At 46.2% G+C, this 20742-nt stretch overlaps 1 protein-coding gene across 1 annotated transcript in view; it reads left to right on the top strand.

Annotated features, from left to right (window-relative positions):
* The window catches only part of vps13b (vacuolar protein sorting 13 homolog B), a 661063-nt gene that overhangs the window by 30716 nt on the left and 609605 nt on the right, over positions 1 to 20742 (top strand). The window contains exon 4 of the mRNA XM_083634457.1: positions 9282 to 9399. Coding sequence (XP_083490583.1) covers positions 9282 to 9399 — 118 coding nt within the window. The remainder of the gene's footprint in view (positions 1 to 9281; positions 9400 to 20742) is intronic.

Below are 20742 nucleotides of genomic sequence, written 5' to 3'. Positions count from 1 at the left end.
CCCCGTTCTCTTCAGCTCCACATTCCAGCGGGGTCATCATCAATGGGCCGAGCAGCTTAAAGTGTAAAAGAAGTGGCCACGTAACCATGTGACTTTACTGGACGCCTCCCAAACGCTGACGCCATGCTCGAAACATGGAGCCGCTCTTCATCTCCCCTTCTCTCGTGGTGCCAGCTGGAAGTCATTCTTATGAGAACCAGTGTCATCATCCCTGTTCAAACAAGCTTCACACCACTTGATTATGGAAGGGAGGAGGAGACGCCCAGTGAGAGGAAGGGTCAAGTGGATGGTGACGAGGAGTAAGTGGGCGTCCGCGTAGCGCAGCCGTGGGTTCCCTGCCTACCAACATGAGGGTCGCAGGTTCGAGCCCCCGTGTTGCCTCTGGCTTGGTCGGGCATCCATACAGACACAATTGGCCGTGTCTGCGGGTGGGAAGATGGATTAAGGGTATGTGTCCTGGTTGCTGCACTAGTGCCTCCTCTGATCTGTCGGGGGGAGGGGGGATGGGACTGGGGGGATCCTCCCACACGCTACATCCTACCGGTGAAACTCCTCTCTGTCAGGTGTAAAGAAGTGGCTGGTGACTGCACATGTTTCAGAGGAAGCATGCGCTAGTCTACAACTCAGCCCAGATCGGCAGAGTGGGTGGGGCAATGACTGGGACAGCAGGGGCAATTCAAGGCCAGATTAACACCCCCAGGGGCCCCTGGGCACTGAAGCTCCTAGCCCCCCCCCCCCCCCCCCCCCGGACATTACACTCGGACAAAAGAAGGGGGAAAACAAGATAAAAACGAAATTTTGGTCCAAGTAAAATGCTGATTCTAAATATAACTGAATCGCTTTGTTTGACCAAGCAAATCTATTTTTTATACTCATTTTACAAAATGTCTATGGAAAAATGAACGTCTGACCAGTCACCACCAGGGACACTGGAACAGTTTTTAAGTAGGGGGGGCTGCAAGGAAGGGATTGTCTTTCTCCCAAAAAACGTCAATTTACGAAAATTTACGTTTTTTGGGACGTTTGGATGTTTTTTAGCCATGTTTAGAGGAATATCTCATTTTAAATTAACATTAGGTTCTGTTATCTATTATGATGTCACTATTCAGTATTTTCTCGTTTTCTCACTCACTTTCATGTCACCAGCTGCTCTCCCTTTAGGTCAGTGTTTCTCAAACCTTTTCACGTCAAGGACCCCTAAACTGACACAAATTAGACCACGGACCCCCATTTGATAAGATTTTGTCCCAGGATTCCTCATCTGATAAGATTTTTGGCTTTTAGATGTTTTATACAGAAAGTATGAAACCCGCCATGACCTAAATAGTCAAACATTCTCTCATTGTGTTACTTATTGTGTCCCCGGACCCCCAACTTTGAGAACCACTGCTTTAGGTCATTTTACACTACAACAGACAGCAACACAGGCACAAACATCAAAAATAACATCTCCACGCTCTTTGCTTTGCACATAGTCTTAACCTAAACCCTAAATATTGCAGTATAAAACATATAAAACGCATTTTAATCATATATAATTGTTTTAATTGACATTACAATTCCAATACAAAACAGCAGAGGGTGCTGCAGCACCACAAGCACCCCCACTTCCCGCACCCCTGGTCATCACTTGCCCACAGGCATCCAATGACACTCAATCATGAGACTTAATCTTCTTGGAAACAATTTTTAATTAGTCCTGATTGGTCTTAGATTTGTGTCATAGTTCTGTGGAGCCCGACCAAAAAAAAAAAAAATTGGGCCCCTTCATACTGAGGGCCCCTGGGCACCTCCCCAGGTTGCCCATATGGTAGATCCGGCCTTGGGGCAATTGGCCAAGCAGAGAAAATGGGGGGGGGGGGGGGGGTCCGAAAAAACTTGATAAAAAAAAAAAAAAAGAATACGAGAGGAACAAGCTACAAGAAAGAGGAGTGAGCGCCGGTGGAAGAGCAAGAGGAAGAAATAGCCAGCGGGAGAGGAGGAGAGGGCGAGGAGGAAGAGTAGCACTGAAATATGAGAAACGGGTATAAATGACCCATACAGCAACAGAGCAGTGTGCTCTCTGCTGGGTTTTGTGTGTGTGTGTGTGTGTGTGTGTGTGTGTGTGTGTGTGTGTGTGTGTGTGTGTGTGTGTGTGTGTGTATGTGTGTGTGTGTGTCTGTGTCTGTGTCTGTGTCTGTGTCTGTGTGAGAGAGAGAGAAGTTTCCAGTGAGAATTTAGTTAGTGGGGCTCTGTAGCACTGGAAACACAATCTGAAACCCATCACATCCACTCTCTGTTTCCCAACACTCACCGGCAGCCAGCACTGTCCCGGCTTTATATTAGGGTGAGGGAAATTGAATGTTAAATTGTGTTTTGTGTGTCTGCGTGCGCCAGTGTGTTAGAAGGAGGGGGAGGTCTGATTGCTGGACCCTCCCTGGGGACAGCGGTCTGTGGGCCCTGACATGGGGGACAAGGCCTCAGCTTGTCAGACCCCTGGTGTGTGTGTGTGTTTGTGTGTGTGAGAGTGGATGGGCGGAGGGGGGGGGGTCTGTCGGAGATAAGGAGCTATTGGGTTTCCTCCATTTATTTTCTCACTCCATAGTAGGGGTGGGCGATATGACGATCTTAGATTGTTAACGATTACAATGGCTCCACGATCTGCCTTTCCAGACAGATCGTTAGAATCGCGCTACATGCAGTCAGTGCACATTCTATCAGTTGCATTTCTATGTCTGAAAGACGACTCCAAAGTCCCCCCCACTTCACAACACAGAGGAGGAGTTGGTTTGACTTGTCATGTGTAAGTGTGTGTGTCTGTGTCACAGACACACACACTTAACGTAGCATGCTGGCATCTTTGAACGAGTTAAATAATAATAATAATTACAGTTCAGACTTCATTTTTCGGTCACGCTGCCTGCTTGGTACTGTAGCTCACGAGAGAGAGAGAGAGACGCGCTGCTCGGTGCTGTGGTCAGATTGAAACAGTCCAGTGATGGGAGTTTCAGACAGTAATAACGTTACCTTGACCGGCTTGACAAGCACCAGCACCCTTGATGTTTGCCTCATTGGCTTGTTAATGCCACCGCCTCTCTCGGTAGCGCTGTCGCCTCACAGTCAGAAGGTCCTGGGTTCGATTCTCGCCTGGGACACTGTGGGCGCTGTGGTTGTGTTCCCCCCCATATCTTCAGTACCTACTGCCCAGGTGGGGTATCTCGTCGTAAGGGCCTTTCTCTCTGTGTGGAGTTTGCATGTTCTCCCCGTACCCCCCAGGGGGTTCCTCCGTATATAACCCCCCCACTAAAAACATGCAGAAGATCAGATCGTCATCGTCATCCGACCAGTGACGACAACATCCGAAGTTGGTCCCCGGGCGCTGTACGAGAAAGCGACCACTGCTCCTGGCCTGCCCCCCGGAGGAAAGGACATGCCTGGATGGGTTAAATGCAGAGGACACTTTTCACCGGCCACCGTCAGCATGAGTGTGTTGTGGCCGCATGCATGTATTGTGGTGTTCGTGTGACAATAAAAGACGGGCTTGTCCGTTACGAGAGTTTTTTTTATTGAATGTTTTGTGGCAACACAACCTGCATTTTGCTTGGCCAGGGTGGTCTGTTGCAGTTGCCCATGACATGATGTAGGCAGCCTATTTCTCCATTAACCAAGCGGCTAGTCTGCCTGCCTCCCTCACCGAGTTTATGGAAAGTGTCTCAGGCCACCACCAAACTAGTTTTCAGGTAATGTCGTTATTGAGCGCGTGCCTGCTTGTGTCAACGTTATTATTTCTTAGTGTTTCCCAAACTATGGGTCGGGACCCAATTTGGGTCGTGGACCCGTGGGGGGCGGGTCGCCAACTGGTCGTAATGGCAACTCATACAGTATGTTTTTTTGGGTCCCAGGGAGACACAAAATGTATCTTTTGGGTCCCAAGATGAACTATTGTAAACTCAGCATAAATAATGAATGACATGAAAATATTTATGAAACCAATTTTAAATGTCCATGACTTTTCCCAAACTTTTTCTATAACTTTTCCAGGGCCTGGGAATTGTATTTTAAATTGGACTTTTCCAGGTTTTTCATGACCATACGAACCCTGAAATTAACTTGGATCTACTTGTACTGTTCAGTAACTTGCAAAATAGTCTTAAAAAGCAAGATGAAAAAGAATCGGGATAAGATCGTGGATCGTGATCCTGCCTGAAAAAATCGTGATATGATATTTTTGCCATATTGCGACGCCCACACCTACTCCATAGGCGTTGGCCCTGCACTGCCTGGCCCCCACTCTGCAGGCCTGCTGTTGCCTGGCCTCCACTCTGCAGGCCTGCTGCTGCCTGGCCTCCACTCTGCAGGTCTGCTGCTGCCTGGCCTCCACTTTGCAGGTCTGTTGCTGCCTGGCCTCCACTCTGCAGGTCTGTTGCTGCCTGGCCTCCACTCTGCAGGTCTGTTGCTGCCTGGCCTCCACTCTGCAGGTCTGTTGCTGCCTGGCCTCCACTCTGCAGGTCTGCTGCTGCCTGGCCTCCACTCTGCAGGTCTGCTGCTGCCTGGCCTCCACTCTGCAGGCCTGCTGCTGCTGCCTGGCCTCCACTCTGCAGGTCTGCTGCTGCCTGGCCTCCACTCTGCAGGCCTCCTGCTGCTGCCTGGCCTCCACTCTGCAGGCCTCCTGCTGCCTGGCCTCCACTCTGCAGGTCTGCTGCTGCCTGGCCTCCACTCTGCAGGTCTGCTGCTGCCTGGCCTCCACTCTGCAGGTCAGCTGCTGCCTGGCCTCCACTCTGCAGGTCTGCTGCTGCCTGGCCTCCACTCTGCAGGCCTCCTGCTGCCTGGCCTCCACTCTGCAGGTCTGCTGCTGCCTGGCCTCCACTCTGCAGGTCTGCTGCTGCCTGGCCTCCACTCTGCAGGCCTCCTGCTGCTGCCTGGCCTCCACTCTGCAGGCCTCCTGCTGCCTGGCCTCCACTCTGCAGGTCTGCTGCTGCCTGGCCTCCACTCTGCAGGTCTGCTGCTGCCTGGCCTCCACTCTGCATGTCTGCTGCTTTGATGTCAGTGTGAGTTGGCCAGCGACCTGCGGAGGAAAAACAACAATAACAAAAGAGTGTGTTTACCCAGCAATGGTCTTCTGCATGCTGCCATTAATGTGCTGAAACAGTGTGAAATTGAGCAGTTTTAAAAATGTTTGTGTTTCACAGATCAGGCAGTGGCAGGCAGGCTAGCCGGCAGCTAATCCTGGCCAACAATTCATTTTTCCCCCTGTGCTCAACTGCAATTGAAAAATTGCTTGGTAATTTGTGGGGGGAAAGGAGGAGAAAATGTCATATTTTACTTCTCAGAAATATTGTATTGGGCAATAAAAACAAATGGTGGCAGTTTAGTTTTGTTTTAGGCCAATTTTGTTGACGTGAAAGCCTTGGAAATGACAAGAAATGGCAATAGAACCACTATTCTATTTTGTTCTCACACTGTGTATTATTTTCAGTAGGCTAACAATTATTTTAAAGTCTGCTCTGCTCAAACCTGTACTTGTGTAAACCATATGCTTTTCAAATCAAATGTATGTTTGAAAATATATGATAGATATTGTCCTAGTTGAATTATTTCCTATTAGGCATAATCAGTTCACAGACATAGGTCAAAACCGCTGCTTATTGTGATTCTGAAGTAGCCCATGTGGTCCACTTAGCCTAAAAATGTAATTTTCTTTGTCCGTGTTACTCAGTCCATCACAGTTTTAAATTGTATCGTAATTGTTGCGTCCACAAACAGCAGTTAAGGTATTATTGTTTCTGGTATCAAGTGAGTTATAGCTAGATTGTTTCTGACAGTATCTAAATGGGTGATATTTTCCAATAGCTGTTGGAGGGGTGGTGGTGGTGGTGGTTGTTGGGGGAGGGGGGTGGTTGGGGTTGAGCTAATGTGTTGAGCAGCTCTGTCGAGGGGCGACCCTCCAGACAGGCCCAACACGCTGCCTTCTGGTCCCTGACCGAGCCAGACGTCTGCAGGGGGACAGAGGTCAGACCTGGCCTTCCTGTGCCCTAACCCTCCATGGGTGCCCACTTACCCTCTGAGTAGGGGGTCCCCCTCGCCTGTCACTCACACTGCCAGGGTCTGCTCTGTTTCTCTTCGCCTCACGCGCTCGTATTCTCTCTATGTTGCTCTGGATCTCACTTTCCCTCACACTTTCTCTCACTCGTGACACTTTCTTTGTTTTCTTCCTCTTGTCTCTTGTCTCTTGTCTCTGTTTCTTTTCTTGCTGCCGTCATCTTTGGCCAACAGCTGAGTTGACATGCCTGCAGGCAAGCTCCAGCCCTCTTGCCCTGTTCCTCCCTCCCTCCCTCCCTCCCTCCCTCCCTGTCCTGTCCTGTGCCCTGCCTGCCGTGGCATTGCAGGGATCAGTTTACCCGGCAGCAGCTGAGGCAGGCTTCAGTTGTCCCAGGGCTTCCCTCTGAAAAGGCATGTTTCACCCCTGGAGAATAGCTCACTGCCCACGGTGACATTGAGCGCTTAATTGCAGCACTGCCAAATCTGGCGGTCTAGGCCTTTACTGGCAGTTTGAGTTGTTGAACTCAATGTACTCTTAGCCCGCAGGGCTATGCATTCCTTTAGGTATAGATGTGAGTGTGTTTCTCATTTTAATGTGCTCAAACTAAAGTATTACGATGTAAACCAACCACCATAACATGTGAGCAGGTCCCCTGATTAACTTACCTCATTCTACAGACCAGCCTTTTGTCTTTCCCATCAAAATGTCTGTAAATAGTGCAGATGCAGCTTTTGAAGTGACGGCAAGTTTAACAAATGAAGTGTGAATAATCAGCAACAAATCTCCATCTTATTATTTGCCAATCTCTATACGTTGGAACCTTGATGAGGTATTTATTATTCCTCCCCGTTCTGTTTACCAATTCCCACCACTCAGTGATGGAGAAAAAACTGCTTGCAAAGTGCAGCTCCACCGCAAAGGCCCTTACTGAACTGACGTGTAAATATTTCTCCCAGAGCCTCACTCGGCCTGTTTTGGCAAATCTTTGTTTACTTTACCGCACTGGGGGATATTTGCTTCTCTGTGAGTGTGTCCACTGCTCAGATTATGCAAAGTATGTTTAAAATGTAATCTTCATCACCCGCCCACAGAGAAAGCTTCATCGTCATTTAATAGTGCCAGTGTGTGTGTGTGTGTGTACATTGTACATACATCATATGAGCTGTCTGAAACGTGTGGGCGTTTGTGTGTGCATTTCGGTGTGTGTATCTGTGCGTGTACATGTCAGATAAAGTGTGTGTGCAGACTGCAAGGACTTGCCAAATGTGTTTGGTTTTGACACCTTCACTGTTTACATTAGTCAGGATGAGGGGTGACACACTGATCCCCAGTTTAAATGCTAACCACATGTGAGCCCTCCCTCTCTTCGTCCAGATAGTCTGACTAAACTCAGCGCCCAGGCTGCCTGTGAAAAGGTTACAGTTCCACACTAACCCCTAATCAATGCCATACTGGGGGTTAATGCTCTCTATTTTTAGACCTGGTTCTATTCTATTATGTTTTGTTCCCTTTCTTCTTCTTCTTCTCTCACTGATGATTTTTTTTTGTGTGCATTAATTTCTTTCTTTTATTCCTTCCATCTTCTGCTGCAGACTTATGCCTACTGTGAATGTGATGAATATGAGGTATTGGTTAAATTACTGGTTGAACACAGAAGTAGGAGAATATTAGCTACTGTAGTCAATATGTGTTTAGTTTCCTCAGCTCTGATTCAATAGGCCCCTGTATTTCCCCATAGTTGATGCGTAAATGTGTTTATCAGTGAAGATTCCCTTGCTATATTCCAAATTGGAACAATATTTGTCCTGTGCATGCCTTAGCTTAAAGGGAAGATCCAGCCCAAAACAGAATTCACACATTTTATTCACTTATCTCTGATCTTAAACTGTCGAATCAAGAGTTGTGAACAAAGTCAGTCACTGGACATCTACCACAACAGGAATAAAGGTCCTTACACACCAGGAGCGTTTTCTTCGTGCGATTAATTCGCACGTCGTCAATAATATTTTCCGAACCTATATCAGTCAATGCAACCGTGCATACCAACTGCGAAGTTTCACTGAGCGTTATTGCAGTGTTTATTTTTTCGGACCACGGTCGATTTTTCAGAAATTTGTGTCCGACGTGTACACATCTGTTGCTGTGATTGACAGGTGGGTCAAGATTTGCATCGCAATTTCCTGCTGTATATTGGCATCACTCTTGGTGTGTAGCTGCCTTAACACTGGAATTCTGTATTAGGGAGGTTTTAAGAGCACTTGCTGACTTGCTCAGCTATGTTGATAGTTGTAGTGCCTTTAGCTGTAGATTTATTAAGTGGCTGGTTGTCAGTGATCTCCCCTAGCAATGTTAATGGCCCCACCCCCATGTGACCGCCTACTTTCTGCTTCAGCACTATACTAGAGATTTTCATGCGCCATTTATTTTCCCATACACATTTCGTAAAATGTGTATAAAAATAGTTTTACTGGTTCAAACCAAACGGTACAGATATATTTAGAAACAGGACAGATCACATAACATTTCACAGGGACCAAAATGTTAAAAAAAATGCGGGTTTAAAGAAAAAAAAATCAATGTTTTTTTTAGTTTTTGTCCGAGTGAAATGTTCTATGGTCTCTCCCGATTATAGCGTTAGCTGAACCGTTTGGTTCGACGAAGTAAAACTATTTTATAAGCATTTTACGAAATGTCTATGGGAAAATAAATGGAGGATGAAAATCTCTGGTACAGTGCTGAAGCAGGAAGTGATGTTCCACTTTGGCTCTCTATTGTTTTAGTTGCACATCATTTCTTAGTCACAGAGCACCCTAGAAGCTCAGGCACTCTACTGGTTGAACCAATAAATAACAGCCTCTCCTAATCTCAGTCACTTTTGTTTATCAGTAAACTCATCTCTCTGAATGGGATGTCCATTTCCTCCTCATAGCTACACACAGGTCTTCTTCTCACATTCCAGAGCTTAACAGTCCCCTGGTCTCTGAGTGCTGATGACATGTCTTGGTTATAGAGGAGAGCAGAGGCCTTCGCCCCTCTCATCCAAGGACCAGAGTTTATTTGTAGAGCCCATGGAGCTGGTTGTAAAATGGGAATGGGAGGGGAAGGAGGGAGGGAGGTTAGTGGGCCTGTTTGGGGGTGCGGGGGGTTGATGATGGGTGATGCGTGGTGGATGCTCCTCACAGCCATGCAGGAGCACACACTGAGTGTGTCCATCTCCTTCACTAGCCGCCCTCACAGGCCTTCTTGTTTGTTTTTTCATTAGGACGAGCACGAGAGCGGCTCCAGCTCCACCAGCCGCAGCGCCTCAGACAGCTCGAAAGCCCTGGCAAAACCCCGTCGCCTCCAACAGGCTGCCCCCAGCGACCCGGACCTGCCCCCAGGTGAGTGATGGCCCTGGGGCCAGTGGGGCTACCCTACCTCCCTGTTCGGGGAGTGACCACCAAGGCAGGCAGGGCCTCAGTGGGGGAGGACAGGACAGGGCCACAGAGTGAGACAAAGATTAGGGCCTATTTACACTTGTGAGAAATGTGGGTTTTACTATGTTGCCTCCAAGAAGGCTCGAGCTAAAGAGAGACATTATTTGCCCATGCAAACAACAAGAATTTGGCTTCAAAACTAACCCATTAGCTTATTATTAGCGGGCTACCTCCAGAAGTAGCAGATCAGTGCTAGATTAAAAGTTAGATTTGATCTGTTTACACTGCAGGACATCTGCATTTTTCACCAGTGTTGATGCAGCCAGGGAGAAGAAGAAGGGGGATGTGTGTCTATGATAAATCACTGAGTGATGGCTCTTATCAGCAAGGCCACTTCACCACATGCCTCCTACAGGACCATGGATTGACTCCAGCCCTTTACAGCACCTCACAAAGATGGGCCTTGTCTGATTGGGGCTGGTCAACAGCCTTTTAAAGCATTTATTAAGATTTTTATCCATTTCTATTTTCCTTTAGGGAAGAGGCTCTTTGAGGTGACAGGGTATTCTCACACACTCAATAAAAGACACAGACCACATTTGATTATTTTATTATCTTATATATTTTTAGTCTTCATTTTAATGCTAGCACCTTAGTATTTGAGTCATTTAGTTTTTATGCAAAGACTGGAGAAAGAGAGATATAGATGTGCATGACCTCAGCATCTTAGTTAAACACTCTCACACACTATATAAAAGGTATATAAAAAGCTCTTGCACGCAACTTTATATTGAAAAAATATAACTGGCACTGAAACGGTCTGGGGGTATGGAAAAACTCACCTTGCAGAGTAGCCGAGAGGGAGGGAGGGTGGCAGAGGAGAGTTTAAAGATGGAAAGGAAAGATATGGCTATTAGAGAGAAGGAACAGGAGAAAAAGCGAGAGTGGAGAGGGCTTGAGCTTTTAAGAGCTAGGTCACAGTCTAACACCCAGCCATAAGGCAGCACTCTGTATGTATGCATGGCTGTATGAACACACACTCCTCCTGGCTGCTCGTATCTGGGGAGGATCCATTTCCAGGCCTGACGTTATGAGATAATATCGTTCCCCAGCTGTTAAAGCAGGGTGCCTCACACCCCAGCACCTCCCTCTGGGCCTGCCTCCGTGTGTGTGTGTGTGTGTGTGTGTGTGTGTGTGTGTGTGTGTGTGTGTGTGTGTGTGTGTGTGTGTGTGTGTGTGTGTGTGTGTGTGTGTGTGTGTGTGTGTGTGTGTGTGTGTGTGTGTGTGTGTGTGTGTGTGTGTGTGTGTGTGTGTGTGTGTGTGTGTGCGTGTGCACGCGCACGCGTGTAGCTTTGTGTGTGTTTGTGTGGACTACGTGTGCACCCTTGCACCCCCACGCCATTCCAGGACTGGCCCTGGCTCCGATCCATTACAGGCTGTAGAGACAACTCTGGTGTCAAAGGTTGCAGCACCTCAATAACAATGAGGAAGCAGACGCATGCTGTAATTGCAGCCGTCCTAATGAAAAGGTAGAGGTTAAAAGGTAGAGGAGGTCAGATGAACCTGCTATGACTCACACAGAGGATGTTTTCCTAAGAATGAGATACAAAACAAACCTGTCAGGAGTGTTTCATGTTGTTAAAGGACGTTTTCTAAAAGTGAGGACACATGCCGCAGCATTTCATGGCAACGCACAATATTGCTTCATTTGAATAGTGGTTTTCCTATTTGACTGTGCTGCTCATAACGTTTGACATGTATCCTTAAAGGTATTGAAATCCTATCGTAAGAATGAGAAGGCAGAAGTGACTGTGTGTGTATGCCATTTTGCGTGCGATCACGCTGAATCTTTCAGCAAGTGTAGGAGCACGCCTGCAGGGGAGCTAATGGAGCTGGCTTTTTTAATTAGGTCATTAGGGCCAATTAATTGCCGAATGCACAGATTAATGGCCGAATTTGGCCAGGCTGCACAAGGGCTGTGCAGCCTCCATGGGCAAACCAGCTGGGGCGGAGCTCCCGCAGTCTGGCTGTAGTGAGGCGAGTTCAGCTGTTGGTGGAGCAAACTGCATCTCCAGGGAGAGGCAAATCGTGATTTTTGGAATAATCCGATGGCGGCAGTTCTTTGTATGTACATTAGGGCTGTGAATCTTCACTGGCCTCACGATTACGATTCAGAGGGCTACGATTCGATTCGTTTACGATTATCGATGCATCTTGATGCATCTTAAATCGATGCATCACTTTTTTCCCCAATACATGATTTATTTTTTCTCACTTTATTTTTTCTCACTGTGTGGCTACTTTTAAAATAAAAGTGCATTTGGAATTGCATTGTATTATGATCCAAATAAACAACTGCATGTACTTCCATTATATTTTATTTGATTATTTAATTAAAACAATTTTTTTTTAATAATCGATTTTTGACATTTGTGAATTGATGCAGAATCGTGCACGTCCGCATCGCGATGCATCTTATAATCGATTATTTTTGACACCCCTAATGTACATATATGCTCATGTCTTTGGGGGTGATTTCAGTTCTTTGTATGTACATATGCTTATGTTTTTGGGGGTGATTTCAGTTCTTTGTATGTACATATATGCTTATGTTTTTGGGGGTGATATCAGTTCTTTGTATGTACATATATGCTTATGTTTTTGGGGGTGATTTCAGTAATTTGTATGTACATATGCTTATGTTTTTGGGGGTGATTTCAGTTCTTTGTATGTACATACTGTATATGCTCATGTTTTTGGGGGTGATATCAGTTCTTTGTATGTACATATATGCTCATGTTTTTGGGGGTGATATCAGTTCTTTGTATGTACATATATCCTCATGTTTTTGGGGGTGATATCAGTTCTTTGTATGTACATATATGCTCATGTTTTTGGGGGTGATATCAGTTCTTTGTATGTACATATATGCTTATGTTTTTGGGGGTGATTTCAGTTCTTTGTATGTACATATATGCTTATGTTTTTGGGGGTGATATCAGTTCTTTGTATGTACATATATGCTCATGTTTTTGGGGGGGATATCAGTTCTTTGTATGTACATATATGCTTATGTTTTTGGGGGTGATTTCAGTTCTTTGTATGTACATATATGCTTATGTTTTTGGGGGTGATATCAGTTCTTTGTATGTACATATATGCTTATGTTTTTGGGGGTGATTTCAGTTCTTTGTATGTACATATATGCTTATGTTTTTGGGGGTGATATCAGTTCTTTGTATGTACATATATGCTTATGTTTTTGGGGGTGATATCAGTTCTTTGTATGTACATATGCTTATGTTTTTGGGGGTGATTTCAGTTCTTTGTATGTACATATATGCTTATGTTTTTGGGGGTGATTTCAGTTCTTTGTATGTACATATATGCTTATGTTTTTGGGGGTGATATCAGTTCTTTGTATGTACATATGCTTATGTTTTTGGGGGTGATTTCAGTTCTTTGTATGTACATACAGTATATGCTCATGTTTTTGGGGGTGATATCAGTTCTTTGTATGTACATATATGCTTATGTTTTTGAAAAACAAGGAACTTAATTTAATTGATTTTGCTTTTCCTTAAAGTCCCTGGAAACCAGAAATATTTCTTTATTATTTAGCATTTTGAGTTCATCACATTACAGGACCCTATGTTAATAAGCCACCAGCCAAATTTGAACGATGATGAACGTTGCAAAGTATATAAATTTAGGTTTGACAGTCATGGCAAAAGTCATGAGAATCAATTAGTTTTTAGAGTGTATTTTCTCCCGCGGACTGTGTGGGCGTGTCCCGTCTGCAGCAGGGAAATTTCTCTCTCTCTCTCTCTCGGAGGAGACCTCTCTCTCGGAGAGAGAGGGAGAGAAGGAAAGAGAGATGGGGTGTGTGTGTGTGTGTGTGTGTGTGTTGCTCCGCGCATAGCGTACTGAGAGGAAGAGATCTCTGCTCTGCCGCTGCGAGTGCACAGCGCTACTGTGTGTGTGTGTGTGTGTGTGTGTGTGAGTAACCTCGCGTCACCAGGCTGTGTGTCCTGCTCTCTCTCTCTCTCACTAGTCCCGAGAGAGAGAGAGAGAGAGAGAGAGAGAGAGAGAGAGAGAGAGAGAGAGAGAGAGAGAGAGAGCGAGCAGGCAGCATAGTGCTCGACACACAGCACACAGAGTGGGAGGGAGACAGACAGACACTGAGCGAGCGCTGTGGGGGCAAAGAACGGACAAAAGGAGAAGGGCGGGTTGCGCGCGTTTACAAAGGTTATATAGAGCTTATAACGTCATAAGCTCCTGCATTTTAGCACCTCGCGCACTGCTCTCTTCAATGAGGAAGAAGACCTTGTAGAAAAGTGTTGATTTTAAGGCTTTGGGTTGAAAGAAATGTATCATAATTTCTGAGGCACACAATTACTAACATAAGACCCTAAATAACATAGTTAGAACGTTTTTGTGGATTTTGGTTTCTAGGGACTTTAAAGGAGAATTCCGGTTTTTTACACCATGGACCTTATTTCTAGCTTTAAATATGATTTTTAAGTCACCCTGACAAGTTCAGTTTGATATTATTTGCTGAAACGATCATTTGTTTTGAACTGCGACCTGGGCATTTGAAATGCCTGTATTTATGTCCTGTATATAGATTATTTTCCGACACACATCGGCTCATATCATTATTATGCTGCTTCTTCTTCTTCTTCTTCTTCTTCTTCTTCTTCTTCTTCTTCTTCTTCTTCTTCACCACCATAAAACCAAACAGAAGAAGAGGAAGCACATCCAGGTGACTTGCAAGGTTGACTGTAGTTAGCTGTTATGTAGCTTAGCATGATAAACATTGCTGAATTTGATAGCCACCCGTATGGAATAACGTCATATATGGATTACAAGCAGCAGTGGGGGAGACGGCGGGAGCTGCTATCTATGTGACGGACAGCAAACAGAGCAGGCTGCCAGTGGCACGGAGGTAAATAGATTGCTCATATTGTTGTTGCCTCTATAATATAATAAGCATATGAGCCGCTGTCTGTCGGAAAATAATCTATATACAGGACATAAATACAGGCATTTCACATGCCCCGTTTTCCTCGTTTTCAGCTTGCAGTTGCAGCAAATTATTGTTTCAGCAAATAATATCAAACCGAACTTGTCAGGGTGACTTAAAAATCATATTTAAAGCTAGAAATAAGGTCCAGGGTGTAAAAAAAAAAATCTCCTTTAAGGCCTCCAATGATGGATTACACTTTGATACAAAGATGTTTCTCTCCTGAAATGTTGTTTCATGTTTCTGCTTCCAGCAGAGACCCAAAGAATGTTTTGTTCTTTCCTCTTTTGCCCTTCTTCCTTCTTTGTTTATGCCACATGCATGCCTCCCCAAATTCAAATGGAGTTAATCACATGCACCGCATCTACAGTACACCACAGCGCTTCTGTCCCAGCAGGCAGGGATGGCCACAGACAGACACTGTGTGTGGGGGTGGGGGTGGGCAGGGGGGGTGGTTTAATGGGCGAGTGGGGATAATGTGCGGCTAAGACCTGTGTCAGCTATGAGACCAACGCAGGGCGAAAGCCAGGCTTGCCTCTTCGTCAGCATCTACGTGGACAAACCACCTCCCCTCCCCTTCAAAACAACCAAAACAAAACACGGCCGACACTAGAAAGCAGCCACCAGCAATTATCCAGTCATTTGGCCCTAAGCTCTCACATGTTGAATGGATTTCTCCTCCCTGTTCTCCCTGTGGTGGAAAATAGTGATGTTAATTCATATGCCATGGGATTGGTAGCCACACAAAGACCAAAGACCAAGTGCTTCCACCTTGGGCCATTCTGTGAGTGATTATGTTTACTGCTGCTTGTGGGGGACCAGCGGCCACCGTTTGTGAGAACCGCATTTCTCTGTTCCAGTGGGTTCCTTCTTAGGCCCTATTCACACTGTTGAAAAATGTGTTTTTATTTATTATGGGTTCAAAGAGATTTCAAAGTGGTACAATCTGTCTTTGAGTCTAGCCTTGGTTTGCTACCTGTGGGTTGGCTGAACCAAAGTTACATTCAGGGCAGGTTCAAAACACTGCCTCTGTACGGGGGAGAAATCTCCATCCACGATGCTACGTTCTTTCAACACGAAGAACCACAAAAGAAAAGAAAAAAGATCACTTGCAACTACTACAGTAGGACATTTAGTGTGAAATGTCTTTACAATCTGGCATTTTCTCTAGATTAAGTCATCTTGCACACATGCTGTGAGGGGACACTCATCACATCTGCTAGAATGCTACTATAGGACCATTTGAGTTCACTGGCCAAATTCATTCTTGACACATATGGCAACTTGGTTTTGAGGACATGTGATTGAAACATTTACGGTCGCTCTGTATACACAAGCCTCAGATTGACTTGTATAACCTCTTCCACCCCTACAGAACACTGCTGGGGCTGTTTATCTCTTCTTTTGCCATAGGGAGTCCTAGAGCGTCAGAGGACCATTCTCCTCTGTTGCTCCCCATTGGCCAGTGAACTAATGCATTGACCGGCAACACGCAACCTGCTGGTCCTAAGCATTCCTGTTTGTTGGATAATGATGCTCAGATCCAATTGTATTTTGTCGAGTTCAACAGCTGCTGTCTGGAAGGCATTGTAGTTCCCCACCCAGCCACAGAAGCACAGCATGCACATTCATTCAAGGGTTAAGTTCAGTGTGCGTGCGGGTGAGTTCGTTCCTGTGTGCTAATGCTACTGTCTGTGTGTGTGTGTGTGTGTGTGTGTGTGTGTGTGTGCATACCACCATGTACATGTGTGTGTGAGCGCATGCATTCGCGCGCGGGGGGTGGGTGGGTTTGGGGTGTCTGTGTACATGCACTTGTATGCGTTTATTATGTGTAAGACTGATTTATGCGCTTGTGTTTTTTTGACTGTGTGTAAGCATTGCACATGCATGCGTGGTTGTGTAAGTATGCGTGTGATTTGGGGGAGATTGAGATTTTCATGGGCTGAAAAGCAAACACACTCCTGTGATAAATCCGCGCTCCAGTGCTACTGCTGTCCTGGTACTGGGGCCTCTGCTTAGAAAATAAATACAGCAGCTGTTCTCGTATTACTGGGAAATGCTACTTACGGATGGAGAATATCCCATACTGGTAAAAGCTGGTGCTTTCTACACTGTGTACTGGAGACCTTCTGGTGTGTGTGTGTGTGTGTGTGAGTGTGGTAACTGAATGCACTCATTATGGGTGATAATAACAGTGTAATAATAAATAAGTAGTGTCGTTTCAAGGACACTACAGGAAATTCATGCCATTCATCCCTGTTACTGTAGTTGCTGCCAACCTCCTAGTCTACTCACCTGCTGTCTTTGCTCTCGTAGTCTACTCACCTGCTGTCTTTACTCTCATAGTCTACTCACCTGCTGTCTTTGCTCTCGTAGTCTACTCACCTGCTGTCTTTACTCTCGTAGTCTACTCACCTGCTGTCTTTGCTCTCGTAGTCTACTCACCTGCTGTCTTTGCTCTCGTAGTCTACTCACCTGCTGTCTTTACTCTCATAGTCTACTCACCTGCTGTCTTTACTCTCGTAGTCTACTCACCTGCTGTCTTTGCTCTCGTAGTCTACTCACCTGCTGTCTTTACTCTCGTAGTCTACTCACCTGCTGTCTTTGCTCTCGTAGTCTACTCACCTGCTGTCTTTGCTCTCGTAGTCTACTCACCTGCTGTCTTTGCTCTCGTAGTCTACTCACCTGCTGTCTTTGCTCTCGTAGTCTACTCACCTGCTGTCTTTACTCTCATAGTCTACTCACCTGCTGTCTTTACTCTCATAGTCTACTCACCTGCTGTCTTTACTCTCATAGTCTACTCACCTGCTGTCTTTACTCTCATAGTCTACTCACCTGCTGTCTTTACTCTCATAGTCTACTCACCTGTTGTCTTTGCTCTCGTAGTCTACTCACCTGCTGTCTTTGCTCTCGTAGTCTACTCACCTGCTGTCTTTGCCCTCATAGTCTACTCACCTGTTGTCTTTGCTCTCGTAGTCTACTCACCTGCTGTCTTTGCTCTCGTAGTCTACTCACCTGCTGTCTTTACTCTCGTAGTCTACTCACCTGCTGTCTTTGCCCTCGTAGTCTACTCACCTGCTGTCTTTACTCTCATAGTCTACTCACCTGTTGTCTTTGCTCTCGTAGTCTACTCACCTGCTGTCTTTGCTCTCGTAGTCTACTCACCTGCTGTCTTTGCTCTCGTAGTCTACTCACCTGCTGTCTTTGCTCTCGTAGTCTACTCACCTGCTGTCTTTGCTCTCGTAGTCTACTCACCTGATGTCTTTGCCCTCATAGTCTACTCACCTGCTGTCTTTACTCTCGTAGTCTACTCACCTGCTGTCTTTACTCTCGTAGTCTACTCACCTGCTGTCTTTACTCTCATAGTCTACTCACCTGCTGTCTTTGCTCTCGTAGTCTACTCACCTGCTGTCTTTACTCTCATAGTCTACTCACCTGCTGTCTTTACTCTCGTAGTCTACTCACCTGCTGTCTTTACTCTCGTAGTCTACTCACCTGCTGTCTTTACTCTCGTAGTCTACTCACCTGCTGTCTTTACTCTCGTAGTCTACTCACCTGCTGTCTTTACTCTCGTAGTCTACTCACCTGCTGTCTTTACTCTCGTAGTCTACTCACCTGCTGTCTTTACTCTCGTAGTCTACTCACCTGCTGTCTTTACTCTCGTAGTCTACTCACCTGCTGTCTTTACTCTCGTAGTCTACTCACCTGCTGTCTTTACTCTCGTAGTCTACTCACCTGCTGTCTTTACTCTCGTAGTCTACTCACCTGCTGTCTTTACTCTCGTAGTCTACTCACCTGCTGTCTTTACTCTCGTAGTCTACTCACCTGCTGTCTTTACTCTCGTAGTCTACTCACCTGCTGTCTTTACTCTCGTAGTCTACTCACCTGCTGTCTTTACTCTCGTAGTCTACTCACCTGCTGTCTTTACTCTCATAGTCTACTCACCTGCTGTCTTTACTCTCATAGTCTACTCACCTGCTGTCTTTACTCTCATAGTCTACTCACCTGCTGTCTTTACTCTCATAGTCTACTCACCTGCTGTCTTTGCTCTCGTAGTCTACTCACCTGCTGTCTTTGCTCTCGTAGTCTACTCACCTGCTGTCTTTACTTTCGTAGTCTACTCACCTGCTGTCTTTGCCCTCGTAGTCTACTCACCTGCTGTCTTTGCTCTCGTAGTCTACTCACCTGCTGTCTTTGCTCTCGTAGTCTACTCACCTGCTGTCTTTGCTCTCGTAGTCTACTCACCTGCTGTCTTTGCCCTCGTAGTCTACTCACCTGCTGTCTTTGCTCTCGTAGTCTACTCACCTGCTGTCTTTACTCTCGTAGTCTACTCACCTGCTGTCTTTGCTCTCGTAGTCTACTCACCTGCTGTCTTTGCCCTCATAGTCTACTCACCTGCTGTCTTTGCTCTCATAGTCTACTCACCTGCTGTCTTTGCCCTCGTAGTCTACTCACCTGCTGTCTTTGCTCTCGTAGTCTACTCACCTGCTGTCTTTACTCTCATAGTCTACTCACCTGCTGTCTTTACTCTCATAGTCTACTCACCTGCTGTCTTTGCTCTCGTAGTCTACTCACCTGCTGTCTTTGCTCTCGTAGTCTACTCACCTGCTGTCTTTGCTCTCGTAGTCTACTCACCTGCTGTCTTTGCCCTCGTAGTCTACTCACCTGCTGTCTTTGCTCTCGTAGTCTACTCACCTGCTGTCTTTGCTCTCGTAGTCTACTCACCTGCTGTCTTTGCTCTCGTAGTCTACTCACCTGCTGTCTTTGCCCTCGTAGTCTACTCACCTGCTGTCTTTGCTCTCGTAGTCTACTCACCTGCTGTCTTTACTCTCGTAGTCTACTCACCTGCTGTCTTTGCTCTCGTAGTCTACTCACCTGCTGTCTTTGCCCTCATAGTCTACTCACCTGCTGTCTTTGCTCTCATAGTCTACTCACCTGCTGTCTTTGCCCTCGTAGTCTACTCACCTGCTGTCTTTGCTCTCGTAGTCTACTCACCTGCTGTCTTTGCTCTCGTAGTCTACTCACCTGCTGTCTTTGCTCTCGTAGTCTACTCACCTGCTGTCTTTGCTCTCGTAGTCTACTCACCTGCTGTCTTTGCCCTCGTAGTCTACTCACCTGCTGTCTTTGCTCTCGTAGTCTACTCACCTGCTGTCTTTGCTCTCGTAGTCTACTCACCTGCTGTCTTTGCTCTCGTAGTCTACTCACCTGCTGTCTTTGCTCTCGTAGTCTACTCACCTGCTGTCTTTGCTTGCCTTCTAAGTACAGTAAGCTTCATACTAATGGCCCAATTCCACCGCAGGTAGTAACGCGGTCCCGCTCCGCGCGACTCGATAAATGGTCTCATTCCACCGGTAAAAACCGGCCCAGCCCGGTTTGATTTGGGGCTGAGTCGTGCTACTTTTAGTACCTGCCTCGTCGGGGTTCTATTCTGCGAACCCGGGTTCATACGGTGACGTGAAAACATTGTAGACGACTGATTGGTCAGGCAGAATCGTGTTTACTGTCTATCCTACTGACTGTCAATGCAGCGCTGCATACCAGTTTAGTTAGCTTACCTTCTCTTCTGTTATGTTATTTCCATCAGTCTTTTGTGTTGCTGCCTTTGGCGCTGGTGAAATAAAATCGATCTCCTTGCTCAGCTTTAACATGCGCTCCTCGGGAAGCCCTTTGTAGTTGGCTCCGCTAGGCCGCAGGCGAAGCCGCGGTCTTGCCTGTTGAGCTGCCGCTGGGGTTCTCCTCGTAGCGCCTCTCCCGTCCCCGCGCATGCATGTGAGTTTGAGTAACAACAAAGTGATATCCATTCTCCTAGCCGATTGTCACATTTGCCCATGTACACTGTAGGTCATTTAGAGGCACCAGTATTTCATAATCAGTTTAAAAGTTCCGTGTATTGATTTCATTTTAACGTTATACTTATAGCCTACTTCGGCAATGGGCGGAGGGCAGATATGCGGTCGCTATGACGACCAGGTGTGGGCGGAGGGAAGTAAACTTGCTATGGAAACAGAGTCTATATCAAGTAGAGCCGAGTAATACCAGATAGAGTGGAGCTGTACTGTGCTGTTATATGTGGTGGAAATGAGCCAAAACACTAATGTGAGCCTGCTACTTCACTGTGGATAGCATTGAGATTTAAGGCTAATGTCCACCAGCTCCGGAACAGATGCGGTACGGCTCCGAACAGACCCAGACTCATGTAATCTGTCAGACGTATGTGGGATCCGACAAAAATAGAACAGGTGCGTAATTTTTCCGTAGCGTTGATCTGGCACTTTTACCAG

Source organism: Poromitra crassiceps (genome assembly GCF_964638095.1).
Source record: "Poromitra crassiceps genome assembly, chromosome: 1".
In the NCBI taxonomy this organism is placed as follows: Eukaryota; Metazoa; Chordata; class Actinopteri; order Beryciformes; family Melamphaidae; genus Poromitra; species Poromitra crassiceps.
Note: the sequence above shows the minus strand (reverse complement) of the source record. Positions and strands in the feature narration are given on the sequence as shown.